This window comes from Dipodomys spectabilis, unplaced genomic scaffold, assembly GCF_019054845.1.
Source record: "Dipodomys spectabilis isolate Male_0828 unplaced genomic scaffold, ASM1905484v1 ptg000174l, whole genome shotgun sequence".
Classification (NCBI taxonomy): domain Eukaryota; kingdom Metazoa; phylum Chordata; class Mammalia; order Rodentia; family Heteromyidae; genus Dipodomys; species Dipodomys spectabilis.
Genome location: NW_024870851.1, coordinates 9977331 through 9992550, shown reverse-complemented (window position 1 = coordinate 9992550; position 15220 = coordinate 9977331). Strand labels below are relative to the sequence as shown.

General features: G+C 36.7%; 1 protein-coding gene across 2 annotated transcripts in view; it reads right to left on the bottom strand.

Moving 5' to 3' along the window:
- The window catches only part of Slc38a11 (solute carrier family 38 member 11), a 45925-nt gene that overhangs the window by 12091 nt on the left and 18614 nt on the right, over nucleotides 1-15220 (bottom strand). For both annotated transcript variants that reach the window (XM_042694188.1, XM_042694189.1), the window contains 3 exons: nucleotides 4803-4873; nucleotides 3760-3921; nucleotides 485-597 (listed from right to left, as the gene is read on the bottom strand). In XM_042694188.1, the coding sequence (XP_042550122.1) occupies nucleotides 485-597; nucleotides 3760-3921; nucleotides 4803-4873 (346 nt within the window). The remainder of the gene's footprint in view (nucleotides 1-484; nucleotides 598-3759; nucleotides 3922-4802; nucleotides 4874-15220) is intronic.

Sequence of the window (15220 nt, the reverse complement as noted above, 5' to 3'; positions counted from 1 at the left end):
CACTCTGCCACTGAGCCACCTTCCCAGCCCAAGAGCTATATATTTTGTTTATTTAAAAATTTCAAAACCAATTAGAAGCTCACCCATGATGTGTTTAATGCATATTGACTTACAAAACATCTAATGAAGGAGATAAATTTGAAGACCTTTTAAAAAATGGTACTTAATTTCTTCAAGAAAGAAATGCTAGAGAAAACTAAACAACTTCAGCTTGGCTGAACTCAATCCTAGCCCTCATTTTTGAATGCAGTTGTATAAATGTTTGTGCTTATAGTAATATAGGCCAAAGTACCAAGCCTGCCTTTTAGTTCAAACTTTTGAAAGACTTACCTTACCTTGTTAACACTGGAATATAAATTAATCTTTAAATTTAATGGTTTTTAGATGACAAGGAAGATTTTATATTATTGGAAGAGGGCTATTGATAACTCTTTTTAAATTAAATATAGTAGAGCAAAATACATCACAAAGGAACTGTGCTTACTTCTCTGGTCACGAAGCATTCCAGTGGGTAGGTCAAAATGACTGTGACACCATAACAAAACCTCCCAAAGGTCACCAGGTCATCAGTTCTGCAATAGTTCTCAAATAAGTCTCCTAGAGAACAATATAAAATATACTTATTTATTACAGATGGGATAATTGAAATAGCTAATATATGAGATCTTATTTATAACCTAAGTGCAGCTCTATCAATTTCATTTTGCTTACTTAGAAGACCAGATTATCAGGTATAAATTTGTTTGTACATTTAAACCCTATAGTTCTTTACTGACATTATAACCAGTAGATGTTCCATGAGAAGATAATTTCAGTACTAACATTTTTTTAAATTTTCCTTTTACTTTCCTTATTTGTTTTCGGTAGGTTTGCCTTAAATTTGTACCAACTTCTGATAAATACTTTATTCATTGTCTGAACATCAGAATCAACTCCTTTAATTATTATTGCATTGGCTTTGTAAATTTGCTTCTGGTCTTTGTTTCTGGTAAGTGACTGTGTTATAAAAGAAAAAAAAGTCTGCAGAAGTAAACACATTTCCCTTTGAAATGCTATTCTTAGATCAAGGAGACTACAGAAGGGAAGAGTAGACCAGGCTATCAGGGGAGTTGCATTTCCTCTCCATCATACTACTGAAGCTAGGGACCTCAGAGCCACACCAAAGAATTCCAAACATACATTGTTTTTCATGTCACCTGATGTGCCTGAGTAGACTGTTTCAAAACTGTGAAAATAATATGGTTGACCCCAAGAAAGAACAGTAAATGCGAGAAGTCCCAAACTAAATAATGAACCATATATATTTTGAACCACTTCTTATTGAGAGTCTGTATGTTTTCAGATAACTATGAAGAAATCCAGGGAACTAATGAGGGCACAGAGGTCAGGTCAGAAATAATACTTAGCAATGTGGAGAGACAGTGTTTGGGCCTGTTATTTCCTGGATTGAACATGCGTAAATTTGAAAGCTGTATTCCCCTTGTTTCAATTATACTGAATAGAAAATTAGATTAAAGTCACATCTTGTACTACTTGGTTTCAAAAGAAGAAAACAAAACAATACTTCTCTAATTTTTTTTCATGAAAAGCTAACTATTCCAATGACTTACTATATATTCCTAAGACTTGCTTTAAGTCACTATTTGTCCCTTCCTTTTTCAACATTACTTTCTAATGTCCATTTCTGGCAAAAGAAGATTAAGTGGTGGCAGGAAACTGCTTCAAGATTGATTGAAATGGTCTCACTACTCTGAATTAAAAAATATTCCCAAGTTCCCATTAACTAACTTCCACTAAAACATAGGCCCTTTGTCATTTTAAAAATCACTGGAAACATCAAGAAGAATCCAGAATTCCCACTGCCTCACAAACTGGAATTTATCTACCGAAAAAGGAGAGAAAACAATGATGTAATAGGTACACATAAGACCACTTTGCCTAAGGAGAAATGACCTACACAATACAGGCTTATTCCCATTGAACCCAAGTATATTCTTTATGGGAGAAAAACAAGGACAGCAACAAGATCAAATACTCAACAGCTGTTACATGAAAATTCTTTCTTTCTTTCCTTTCTTTTGTTTAAGATAGGGTCTCACTATATAGGCCAGGCTGGTCTTGACCTTTCAGTCTCCCGCCACAACCTTCCCAGTGCGGCAGTTACAGCCATGGACTACCACACCAAAGAGAGTTGGTGTGAAAGACTTAATTATGACTAAGTGATTAAAAATAAAACAGAAAGGTATGATTAATTTTTTTAAAGGCATATATTTTAAAGAAGCAGCACTTCAAAAAGCCAAAGATCTATTCAGACTAAGGCAATTAGACCATTCATCTTGGCAATATGAAGCACAATTGGGAATGTCTAGAAACACAGTTCTTATCAAGAATTTCAAGGTCAGTTTTGACTACACTGTAATATACTTTTGACTGTATTAGTATTGTGCTCATCATTATTTTATTTTTGAGATGCTACTTAGGCTTGAACTCAGGACAGGGGAATTGTCCCTTAGCTATTACTCTACTACCTGAGTCCCACATGCAGTTTTTTGGATGCTTAACTGGTGATAAGAAGCCTCACAGACTTTCCTGCCTAGGTTGTCTTCAAACTGTGATTCTCAGATATTAGCCTCCTGAGTAGCTAGGATTCTAGGCATTGTTCACTTGTGCCTAGTTCATCATTATTTTAAAGTCATCTTTCTTCATTTCCTAAGAAGTATTTGCCTATATTCACAGAGAGCTGGAACTTTTTTTGTCCAGTCAAGTCCAGTCATTTTTTCCCAGAGCACTTCAGTGTTATGGAAAAAACGGAGACACAGAATTTAGTCGGTTTTGGCTAACCAATGTGGTGAGGAAGGCAGAAAGAGAATGGAAACAAAATTGAACTTGGGTGTTAAAACATTTGTTTTCTAGTTTGTTACCAGCCAGCTTGGACAAGTTACTTGTCTATTTGTGTCTCCAGTAGGAGGTAAAACTAGTTATTCCACTTACTTTCTAAAGGTTGTTGGAAGGTCAAGTGAGACACTAGACCTGTAAAAGCTGTTCAATATATTAGTCACTGCGTTTAGACTGCTGTCAGACTACAAGAGCAATATACTACATGAATGATTGAATGAGAGAAATGGTCAGAGGAAGGAAAAGAAAGGACCACTCAGTGATGGAGCTTGGAGGATACAAGGAAAGAAATGTAACATTTGAGGCAGGGAAGAAAGAACTGGTTTTAATGGAAAAACTTTGTTGTTGTTTTGCTGAAGGCAAAATGGCACAGTTAAATAGAACCTACAGCAAAGGCTAGAGATGAAAAGACTTGGGCAGGAATTACAGAAAAATTTTCATCAGAAAAACAGACAACTTGCCTGAGCTAATTATCTGGGTGGGGTGAGGGATTAAAGAGGTCCAGAGAGAGAAAAGAAAGAAAGAAAAAAATATTCACAGAGAAAAAGAATAACACGGAGAACATAATAGTGTTCTTTCTTTTAAAGAAATAAAATAGAGCCAAGAAAAGATGCTCGATGATGTTGCGTAACTCAGAAAACACAGGAGAGGTGGAATCAGGAAGGTTTTTAGCTCTGTCATGTGGGGAAGCCACTAGTACCTTTGAAAGTGTATGTTCAGGGAGTTAGAGGGAGACTGTATGCTTGGAAGTAAAAGCCTGGGTGAAGAAAGTATGGATTATAGTTTAGGAAGAGAAAAATCCAACAGCAGGTCATGGAGAGATAGAAAGAAGAATGGAGAATGTACAGAAGAATGATTCTTTACCTTGAGTGAAGCCAGTAAAAGTCCAGTATCCACATGTGGCAAAGAGGACACTGATAAATACAGAGATGAAGATGGACATATGGATGATGCGGGACCACTTAGCTACTGTGGGTTCTTCCAAAGAGCCATACACTAAGAAGCAGTTATGGTGGCAAATAAATGCTGCAACACACAAAAATAATTTCCTTTAGAGATTCTTGCTTCCTAAGAATTTCAGCCAATTGAAGTTCAATTGTATGAATTTACTAAGCTTGTTGAACATTACATTTTCTAATAGGTCTATGAATAAGAAACTTCATTGACACCAGGCTTCGGTGCTATCTTTATGTCACTTTTGATGTAAGTCATACCAATGCAAATTTATCTCCTGTTTTCCTCTACTAATTATCAGTGGATGACTTCTTTTCCTTCCTGAGACATAGCGTAGCTTTGGATTTTGAGCCAGTTCTTAATACTTTGTGAACAAGTTTTTAAAGAAGTCTATACCACTTGACTTCCAGGTTAAGAAACAAGATTTAAATGGCCACCATTGGTTCATGCCTGTAATCCTAACTACTCAAGAGGATGAGATCAGGATTTTGGTTCAAAGACAGCCGGTGCAGGAAAGTTCTCAAGACTCTTATCTCCAATTAATTACCAAAAAATAAAAAGCCAGAAGTTCAGCTGCTTTGACTCAAAATAGTAGAAACTAGCCTTGAGCACAAAAAAGCTCAGAGATAGCATCCAGGCCTTTAATTCAAGTCTCAGTACTGTCCCTCCCCTCTACCCATCCCCAAAAAAAGACAACAAGAAAGAAAAAAAATAATAATAACTAATAAATTTTCTGCAAGAGAAACAGATTTCCCCCAAACTGAAGCAAATTTTAGTGATGAGCAAGCAAAGTTTTGAGCCTAATTCTATATTGGCCCAAACTAGTCCATATCTTGCTAGTAGGAAGTCTAGGCCTTAGGACATCTGCTACATAGATATAAACATGAAACAACTCTTTCCTATGGAACAGAGAAGACCACATTGAGAAAGGGCTCCTGAAGTAATATACTCACCAAAAGACATCACCCCAACAGCCTGAATAGCATTAGGCTTTGCAAATACCCAGGCATCTTCTGTTTTGGGTCTAGAAGAGAGCCAATGAATTTGAGAAAGAAACCAACATAACTGGTATACCAGAGAACAAGAAATGATGTTATACATAAACAGTGAGTATGTTTAGGCCAGAAATGATAATCATTTGCCATTAATATTAACCATACATGAATTTCTTGGGAATGCCAGTGCTATCTCAACCCCAGATCTGTATGCTATGTAGCAAATATTTGGACAGATTCTAACTTCATAGATTATCTAATTTTGTGAATGTATTTACTTGCTCAATCAGTTGTACAACAAATATTTATTATGATTTCATCACTTCTGATACTTATTAAGGAAGATATATAGTTAATCTTGCCTACTAACTGCCCTTTAGTCCCTGTTCAGATTTTCAGGCTCAGTCTACCCAGGAGATATTTAGTAGGCACTGCAGTTATTAAGATAGATAGACACGCACTAGATCTAATTGAGGGTGTCTTGACTTGGTGTTGGCAACTCTGCTTTGTCATATAGTTTTTTGTTTTTTTTTTTGTCGGTCATGGGGCTTGAACTCTGGGCCTGAAAGCTGTCCCTCAGCTTTTCAGTTCAAGGCTAGGTTCTACCACTTAAGCCACTGCACAATTTCCGGTTTTTTGAGTGGTTTATTGGAGATAAGAGTCTCAAGGAGTTTCGTGCCTGGGCTGGCTTTGAACTGCGACCGTTCACATCTCAGCCTCCTGAGTAGCTAGGATTACAGGCGTGAGCTACCAGCGCCCGGCTCTAATTTAAATTTTATGATATTTTAGTTTAATTATAATTTAGTTTATTATAATTTAAGACATGAGAATATCAATTTCTGGATGATGACTCTGGATGGTAGATATTGTCTACCATCCTCAGATAAATGATGAAATTGAGAGGTTTGTTTTCTTGGTGTGTTTCAGCTCATATGTTTTATCTATGCTCAAATAATCTGATAGTGACCTCAAATATCCACCTGTTGACAAAGTTCTGAAAAGGAGTTTGGGAAATATATACTATATATATATGCATTTAATCGTTTTATTCATTCATTTAATCATTCCTTTTTTTGTGGCAGGGTTTGACTATGTGATTCAGGCTATCCTTGAATTTATAATCCCCCTACCTCAGCTTCCCAAGTGTTGAGTTTAAAGGTATGAGCTACCTCACCTGGATTGCTATGCACTCTTAGTGACTTGAAGCAGCATAAATCCTACAGGAATTAAAATGTTCAGTAGTATCTGTTTAGCACTTTCCTTTTGCCTCCCTGTAATGATGAACAATACAGACTCCAAGCTCAAATAGAAAGCATGTGCTTGTCTAGTCTTGCCTTTTTTTTTTTTTTTTTTGTCGGTCATGGGGCTTCAACTCTGGGCCTGAGCTCTGTCCTTCAGTTCTTCAGCTCAAGGCTAGCTTTCTACCACCTGAGCCACAGTGTCACTTCCGGTTTTCTGGTGGTTTATTAGAGCTAAGAGTTTCACAACCTTTCCTGCCCTGGCTGGCTTTGAACCATGATCCTCAGATCTCTGCCTCCTGAGTAGCTAGGATTACAGGCGCGAGCCACCAGCGCCTGGCTCAAGTCTTGCCTTTATTTTTAGCTGCGAGACCTTAGGCAAGTTACTAGATCCTTCTGTGCTTCAATTTCTACATCTAAAAATGGGAATAGCTGTGGTACTTAGATCACTAAGTTATTTTTCAGGTTAAATGGTATACAATGTGTAAATCTTCCAGAAGAAGAACGACAACATTCAATAAACAGCTATTAGTTGTTACCAAGGTTATTTTCTATTTTTTAAAAATTATTTGCTGTGAATTACTAAAATATGGCAAGGTTCTAAAAGTAAGGACAACTAGAAAGAAAGGTCAGAGAGAGAGACCCAAAGGAATGCAGGGGAGAAAGAAGATAAGTTCTATGGTGGGGAGAACCGGGCATACTAGAAGCACAAATAAAAGACCTTTTTATTTTATTTTTGGGTCTTGAGGCTTGAACTCAGGGCCTGAGCTTTTGTGCTCAAGGCTGCTGCCCTGCCACTATGAGTCACAGCTCCACTTCCTGTTTTTCTTAGAGATAAGAATCTCACACACTTTCCTGTTAGGACTGACTCCAGCCATGACTCTCAGATCTCAGCCTCCTGAGTAGCTAGGATTACAGGCATGAGCCACTAGCACCCAGTTTAACAAGAGGAATTGTAAAATTAAAACCCAGCTCTTCTAAGTTTGTTATTCATTCTCTAAGGAAAGAAGATGCACGGGCAAAAAATTCATTTTGTTTTGAAAGACTTCATTGGGTCTGTACTTTCTATAGTTTTTCTTTCCATGCATGAAATGGGCATTTCTAGTCAGAAAGGAACTATGTAGCTATTGTAGCCTGGGAGGGAGGGAGGCCTCATACTGATAGGACCTGCTTCAATTCCAGTTCTTTGAGTGGGAGCTGCTGCCACCTGCTGCCTTCACTGGCTCACTGCAATCAATATCAAAAAGCATTTTTTATCTGTCAAAGTCCCGCCTTAAGGTGAACACATTTTATCATCTTTACAATATAGTTTAGAACATGCAGTACTAACTGAAAAAAGATTATATAGCTCTAATATGTTTTAAGTAATACACTTTCTAAATGGCAATGATTTTTCAAATCTAGAGGAGGAAGAGATTTTGAATATGGTTTTCCAATTATATTTCTAGAGTAGCTTGAGATGGGGTTCCAGAAATAAATAGTTCCAAAGAGTTTGAGCTAGAGAGAAAGAGATAGAAGAGGAAGATGAGAGATAGAGATAGAGATAAATTGTTCTTCTGTTTTTAATGAGATTGCAAACATTTTATATCTAACCTGGATAGAGGAACTATAGATGTAAATATATGAATACAATCAAATCAAGCAATTTATAGGATGAGAAACATCATTACAAAGGATTTTCCACTAAATGGAAGGGTAGTTTAGAAACCTCCATTTATTGCAGTTTACCACAATTAATGGATTTGCAGAGAAAAAGGCTTTTTGAAAATGTACAGAACCCCCCCCCCCCCATGATTTGGTATTTAATGTGACAAACATACTATGCAATATTTTAATATAATAGAATAAATATAATAGGGTAAACATTTACCCTAAAAAGCCTATAACAGGTAATATTCCAAAAGTGAAAAGTTAGAAACTTTACAATAGAAACAAGAAATATTCAATATAATATACCTGTTTCCAGAAAACATCGAAATTCCAAGCTAGGGAGAGGTCATTTGTACAGATGTAATTACATACATAGAAGGTTTAGGGGACTCTAGTGATATGCCATTGGAATTGATAGAGTGTTTAATGAAGTACGGGTCCAAATTCAATACAATAAGATCAATATATAAAACTAACAGTAATAGCCAGGCACCATTGGCTCATGACTGTAATCCTAGCTATTCAGGAGACTGAGATCTGAGAATCGAGGTTCAAAACTAGCCCAGGCAGGAAAATCCATGAGTCTCATATCTCCAACTAAGCAAGAAAGATGTGGCTCAAGTGGTAGAGTGCTAGCCTTGAGCAGAAGCAGCTCAGGGACAGTGCTCAGGCCCTGAATTCATTTGCCAGGACCAGTGTGCCCATATGTGTGTACACACCCACACCCACACCCATGCACAATGTCAGAACAATGAAAACACTATTTTTAAAGCTGTGGATAATCTTAACATCATGTTATACTTTTATTGAAAGATACAAATGAGTGTAGCACTATGCCCTATTCACATATAGTAATGAGAAGACACAATAACATGTAGGTATCAATTATCTCTGAATTAATATTTGAATTCAAAACTAATTCATGATATTGAAAGAGAGAAGAAATTTTAAAACTCAAGAGAGCCAGATGCTAGTAATCCTAGTTACTCAGGCGACTGAAATATGAGGATTGTGGTTCGAAGCCATCAGGGCAGGAAAGCCTATGAGACATTTATTTCCAATTAACTACCAAAAAAGCCTCAAGTGAAGCTGTGGCTCAAATAGTAGAGTACCAGCCCTGAACAAAAAGCTCAGGGAGAGTGTCTAGTCCCAGAGCTCAAGCCCTAGAACTGGCACACATCCACACACACACAAATACACACACACACACACACACACACTTCAGAAAAGTAAAACCTTAAGGTAAACAATATCAATGGATGGCAAATATAAAACATTAGTATAATAAAATAATTGATATACAAATTTAAAATACAAGGATAAATTAAAATCTAGATGTGATTTGTATTATAAATAATCAATAATCATTATTATCCAGTGTATATGAAAAATTTTGCAAGCCTAGAAGAAAAGTGATGATTCAATCGGGAATGGACATGAGTCAATTGATAGAAAGGGAAGTGAGAACAGCTAAGAAGTGTACAACAGGAAATTGAGCATGGTGGAACATGCCTCTAATCCCAGCTATTTGGGAAGTGGAGGCAAGAAGATTGTAAGATTGAGATAACCTAGGAAAAGTTAATAAAACTCTATCTCAAAACAAAATACAAATGAAATGGCTGGGGGCATGGCTCCTGTGGTAGAGTATTTGACCAGCATGCTGGAGTATAACCCATAGTACTGCAAAAATAAAACAAAAAAATGTAACAAGTTGCTCACCTTCTTTACCAATTAGGAAATTAAAATGAATCTAGAGAAAGAGTAGTTCACACAGAACTCAACCACACTAATATTGATAAATTGCCAAGAAAAGACAACTTGACACCATTACCAAGGAAACTAGCCATTGTAAAACAACTCTGGAGGAGACTTTGGCATTTTCTAGTAAATAAAGATGTTAACACCTGTAAGACTGCTAGGCTGAGAAAGTGTATAAGTACGTAAGGAGAACATATAAGGATGTTAGTACTGAGATGTTCACACTAGCTAAACTTGGAAAACAGCCACAGTGTCCAGCAATAGAATTGATACATAATCAACAAGTAAAATGTGAGATTCATGAGCTTGTACACTATACAGAAATTAAGTGCCAAAATAGAAATGTATAGAATAAGGTAACATCAAGCTATAAAAAGAAATGTAAAATTTTGCCACAGTAATCTTCAGCATATATTTTGCCAAATTACTCATTAGAACTGCATTTTGTTGTCGATATGTAAATGCATGTAAAGGTATAAACGTAGGGACCTGGCTGACTAACGTAAGGATGCCATTTAGCTCTAAGGGAAAGAAAAGTGAGTCAATTTTTAAATATGACAGGCTATTTATGTTCAAGATTGGAGGCAAACATAAAACATTATTTCAAAAAGATCTAGTCTTTATTCCTGCTTGCTGAACTCTATCTACTGCATAAAACTTCTCTGGATCTTTATCTAGCATTTGTTTCTAATCTTGAATTTTCTATTATATAGTTGAATCTATATTCTTCTGATTTGCAAGTGACTTAGGTAGTTTATTCAAATTCAACCAATCTTTGTTGATCACTGGGTAACAATCACTGATGTAAATATTAGGAATGCTACAGAGAAAAATCAAAACAAAACAAAGGAAAGCCGTGATCTGCTTTATGGAAAACTCTATGTGATAAAGCGGAGCATCCCTGGGTAAGAGCACTTTCTGTGTGACAGCTGCGCTCTGCTCTGTGCTGCCCAGTGTGGCTGCACAGGCCACAGCTGCGTCCTCAGCATTTGCAATTACAGCTAATGTAACCGAGGAATTAACTTTCTATTTTACGTAATTTCATCTTCTTTAAATTGGACAGATATGAAAGGAGTTATATAGGTCATTTTTTGTTGCAGGAAACCTGATTGTCATCTAATGGACTAAAAGAGTTACAGAAATTACCTAAAGAAGCTTACCTTTTCCTTTAGTATATAGTTTATTCCCTAAGCTCCAATTTGCTACTTATCATTGGAACTTTTTGAGGGACAAGTAGAAGAATTTCACATGATAATAAAAATTGAGTATATGTTGTTGGCTTTTAAAGAACCAAGGATATTTGACAATTTACCAAACAAAGAAATGACAAACTGGGAGAAACAAATTGAATGTATCTTTATAGAAGAGCTGTTGGAGAAATGGCATAATACCTAGGAATTATATTTAAATATTGTAAATTATGAATAAAATCAACCCATCCTTAAATGATTAAATTAAGGTATAAATGTTTTTCTTTTATTTGAAAAATGTCTTCCACCTATGGATTAGAAAAGAATAGTAACTAAAATGAAAAATCTGGAAGAGAAATTCAAATAGATTTGGACAGACAGAAAAATCAATAGACTTAAAGATGTAACATTGAGCATTTTCAAGTCTGAAGAACATAAGAAAAAAATGTCTGGAAAAAAATGACAGCAGAGCCAGAGGGACCTCTAGGACCATCAGAGGAACAACACATATACTCTATGAATGAGTGAGTGAGTGAGTGAATGGCTAGAAAGAATGGGATAAATATAGAGAGGGAAGAGAACAGGAGAGGGGAGGGGAGAGGAGGAGAAGGATGGGGAGAGGGGAAAGATGCTTAGGTTACATAATTGCTTCTTCTTAGTCATTTGAACTCTGTATTAAGATGTGAAGATATTGAGCATGATACATGTTAACCATTTTCTTGAAGTGAACATGGTCTAAGTAAAATGCAAATAGTTATTTTTTCAAGTTTTATAAAATTATCTTAAAAGTTGATACTGAGGAAAATTGTTATGTGTTAAACACATGTTTTGTGCATGGCCTTTAGAATATATTGGCTTTATTTAATTTTAATTTTTTCTTATTTTTAAGTCAGTGCTAAATGTCTTGTACATCTAACGTACTTGATATATAACATATTTGTATAATATATGATAGAGAATCCTGTTATTATAAACATCATGTATATGAAATAATATATATCACACATATATGATATATCATATATTGTATAGCACATACCATATACTATAAAAGATAATATATTATAGTATATGGTATGGCATATAATATATATCATATATATGTGATATGTAACAGATTGTTTTTTCTGGTCTTGGAGCTTGAACTCAGCACCTGGATGCTGTCCCTGAGCCTTTTGTGCTCAAGGTTAGTGCTCTACCACTTGAGCCACAACTCTACTTCCAGCTTTTTCTGAGTAGTTTATTGGAGATAAGAGTCTCAGGAGCTTTCCTTCCCAGGCTGGCTTCAAACTGTGATCCTTAGATCTAAGAGTCCTGAGTATTTAGGATTACAGGCATAAGCCACCAGTTTGGGTAGAATTTCTTGTCTATATATTATATCTTGTGGCTGGGGTTGGAGATTGAAATCAGATCCTCCAACATGCTAAGTATGAATGAGTTTTACCACTGAGTTAACCCAGAACCTCAAACAATTTTCAGATATATATTTTTATGACTAGGAGAAGGGAACTGGGTGTGAAGAGGTTTGGGGGAGTAGAATTCATTTTGCAAAATTGTCTTCATTTGGATTCCTGGATTCAGGTATTTTATCCTCTTTGGAAATGTAAACTTCTTATCCTTACAACAGCTGTGGAACAATAGACAAAAAATACAGTAGGAAGCAAGTTCTATCAAATTAACCTCCCTTTTTTGCATTGATGACAACAAGCTTCTGGGTAATGGCTGCCTAACCTGAGAAAACTAGCTAGACATCTGACCAGTCAACCTCATGGCTCTCTTGTGGTACATGACTAAAGTTTGCAGCTAAACAGAAGCACCTTGTAAATTAGACAATCCTGGAAGGTTGTGAGAATTTCATACATTCACCTTTAATCTTTCACATCTTCAAGCTATACACAAATCTCAAGGTTTCCTGTCACATTACAAGCTATAAATTACAGGCAGATCTGACCACTTCCCTCAGCTCTGCATCAGCTGATAGCTCTGCCGCTTCCTCTCTCAAGGCTAACTATATTTGATTTGGTTCCACAGACAACACAAAAAGCTGTATAGCAAATCATTCTTCTTAGGAATCATTCTAAGCATGAAAACTTTTGCTTTTTAATGGCAAAATGTAAAAGCTGATTTTAAAATTACATAACATTTAATGTGAGGGTGTTTTTTTGCTTTTGCCAAAATACAATGTTAGACATTAAAATATGAATTGCATAACATTTTTGGCACCATAAATATTACATGAATTTTTTGTCATTTGGGACACTAGTTCCTTCTAACTCATCATCTTTTGCTTAATTTTGTTTTATTTTATTTATTTAGGTATGTATGTATGTATGTATGTATGTCATGGGGCTTGAACCCTGGGCCTAAGCACTGTCCCTCAGCTCTTCAGCTCGCACCACTTCCAGTTTTCTGGTGGTTTATTGGAGATAAGAGTTTCATGGCCTTTCCTGCCCAGGCAGCTTTGAACCAAGATCCTCAGATCTCAGCCTCTTGAGTAGTTAGGATTACAGGCATGAGCCACCAGTGCCCAGCTTGTTTTATTTTTATTTCTATTGTCTCTAATTCCTCTGTCACATCTCTAAAAGTTGTTCCCTGTGCTTATTATTGGTAGTTTGGAGTGATCATGTAGGCTGTGGGTGGGAAAAGGGGAAGATCTTCTTCCTTCCTTCCTTCCTTCCTTCCTTCCTTCCTTCCTTCCTTCCTTCCTTCCTTCCTTCCTTCCTTCCTTCCTTCCTTCCTTCCTTCCTTCCTCCTTCCTTCCTTCCTCTTTCTTATTTCTTCCCTCCCTCTCTTTCTCCTCCCTCCTTACTTCTCTTCCTCCTCTTCCTCTTCCTCTCCCTTGTCCTCTTCCTTCTTCTCCTTCTCTCTTTCCAAACCCAGGACGTAGAACTGTCACTAATGCAGCACACATTCAGTAAATGTTATTGGCTGAAGAAACTTCTATTTTCTCTCTTTAATGGTGAGTTCTGGACCATGTACCAATCTAGGTATCTAAAGTGAAGACCTTGATGTGACCCCCAACCCTTGGGGCTGAGGCAATATCACTAGTCCTCTTAATTAGACAATAAGGCTTACTGATGTTACCAGCCTGAAATTACTTGATTTTCACCTCTACTTCATTTCCACCAGCCTTTCTTTTACACTGTTGCAACTGTCTTTTGCCAGATACTTTCTGTGGACAACCTCCTTCCAGTTTTCTCCAGTCCCATCTGTCCTCACATTTCCTGCTAAAGAAGACCAATTAAAATACACACTTGATTCAGCCTCTCTTGTGAGTAAGAACTAGCAATAGCCATCAACTAAGAAGCAGCTTCAAAAAAGCCTCTCCTCATTCTGTAGGCTCATTTCCCATACTACTCTGGATAAACTTCAGCTCAGAATCACCACAACTTCTCAAACACAGGATCGCTGTAGCTGGTGGTGATGGGGAAGTTGGGTGGGGGACAGGGGAGGCGCTGTGGTTCAAATGATCACATTTCCTCTGAAGTTCATGCTGGAAATGATCCCTAGTGCAGCCGTATCATGATGTGCATCCTTCCAGAGGTGACTAGACCATGAGCAACCTTCACAGATGGGATGAGTAACTGTATAAAGCACTGGGAGGTATAACTTCAATTGCTATTCTTCTTTTCATTCCTGCAACCATGTGAAGACACATAGGTTTTGTTCCCACTACAGGAATCAGAGCTCAAGACACAACGTTACAAGGAGAGAGAAACAGGGCTCCCCAGACACCCCGATGCTGGTATTTTTTTTTATCTTGATTGCATCCTAATCCTTTCTTTAACCTCCTCTAGTTCTTAATATGTAACATTAAATTAGTGAATATTGGAGGAAAAATGTACAAGAGTAAGGAAACAACTATGAATGATATCTTTGGGGAAGATACCTTTTGTATGTATAAACATATGTTAAAATGTAGACATATTTACATTATGTTTAGTGATGTTTTTTGTTTCTTTGTTTATTTTGGTATCAGTACTGGGGCTTGAATTCAAAGGCTCAAACATACCCTTGGCTTTTATGCTCAAGGTTGATACTCTACCAATTAAGCCACACCTCCACTTCCAGCTTTTTTTTTTTTTTTTTAAACTGGAGGTAAGAGTCTCATGAACTTTCCTGCCTAGGGTGGCTTTGAACTGCGATCCTCAGAACTCAACCTCCTAAGTAGCTAGGATTATAGGCTTACGTCACTGGTGCATTGTTTTGGAATTCTGTTTAAAACATCATATTACTGATTAAAATCCTGTAAATAAAGTGCCTTCAGTAGGTTAAAAGAAAAGGTTTTGAGACTTGATTGCATGTTATTGTTTCCATTCTGATTGTGAAATGTTGAATATTAATGAAGCCCTGAATAAGGGATTTTGTAGCAATAATGCCTCTTATTCTAGCTACAAAATAGCAGCTGCACTGCGTTATTGCACTTTTATCCTTGCACGCTTCCGGGAAAGCAATTAAATTGCCTTGCCACCTCAGTTTTAGAAAGCGAAAGGTTAGAAAACACAATAAAACTGAACATAATTTCCAAAAAGAATTGAAA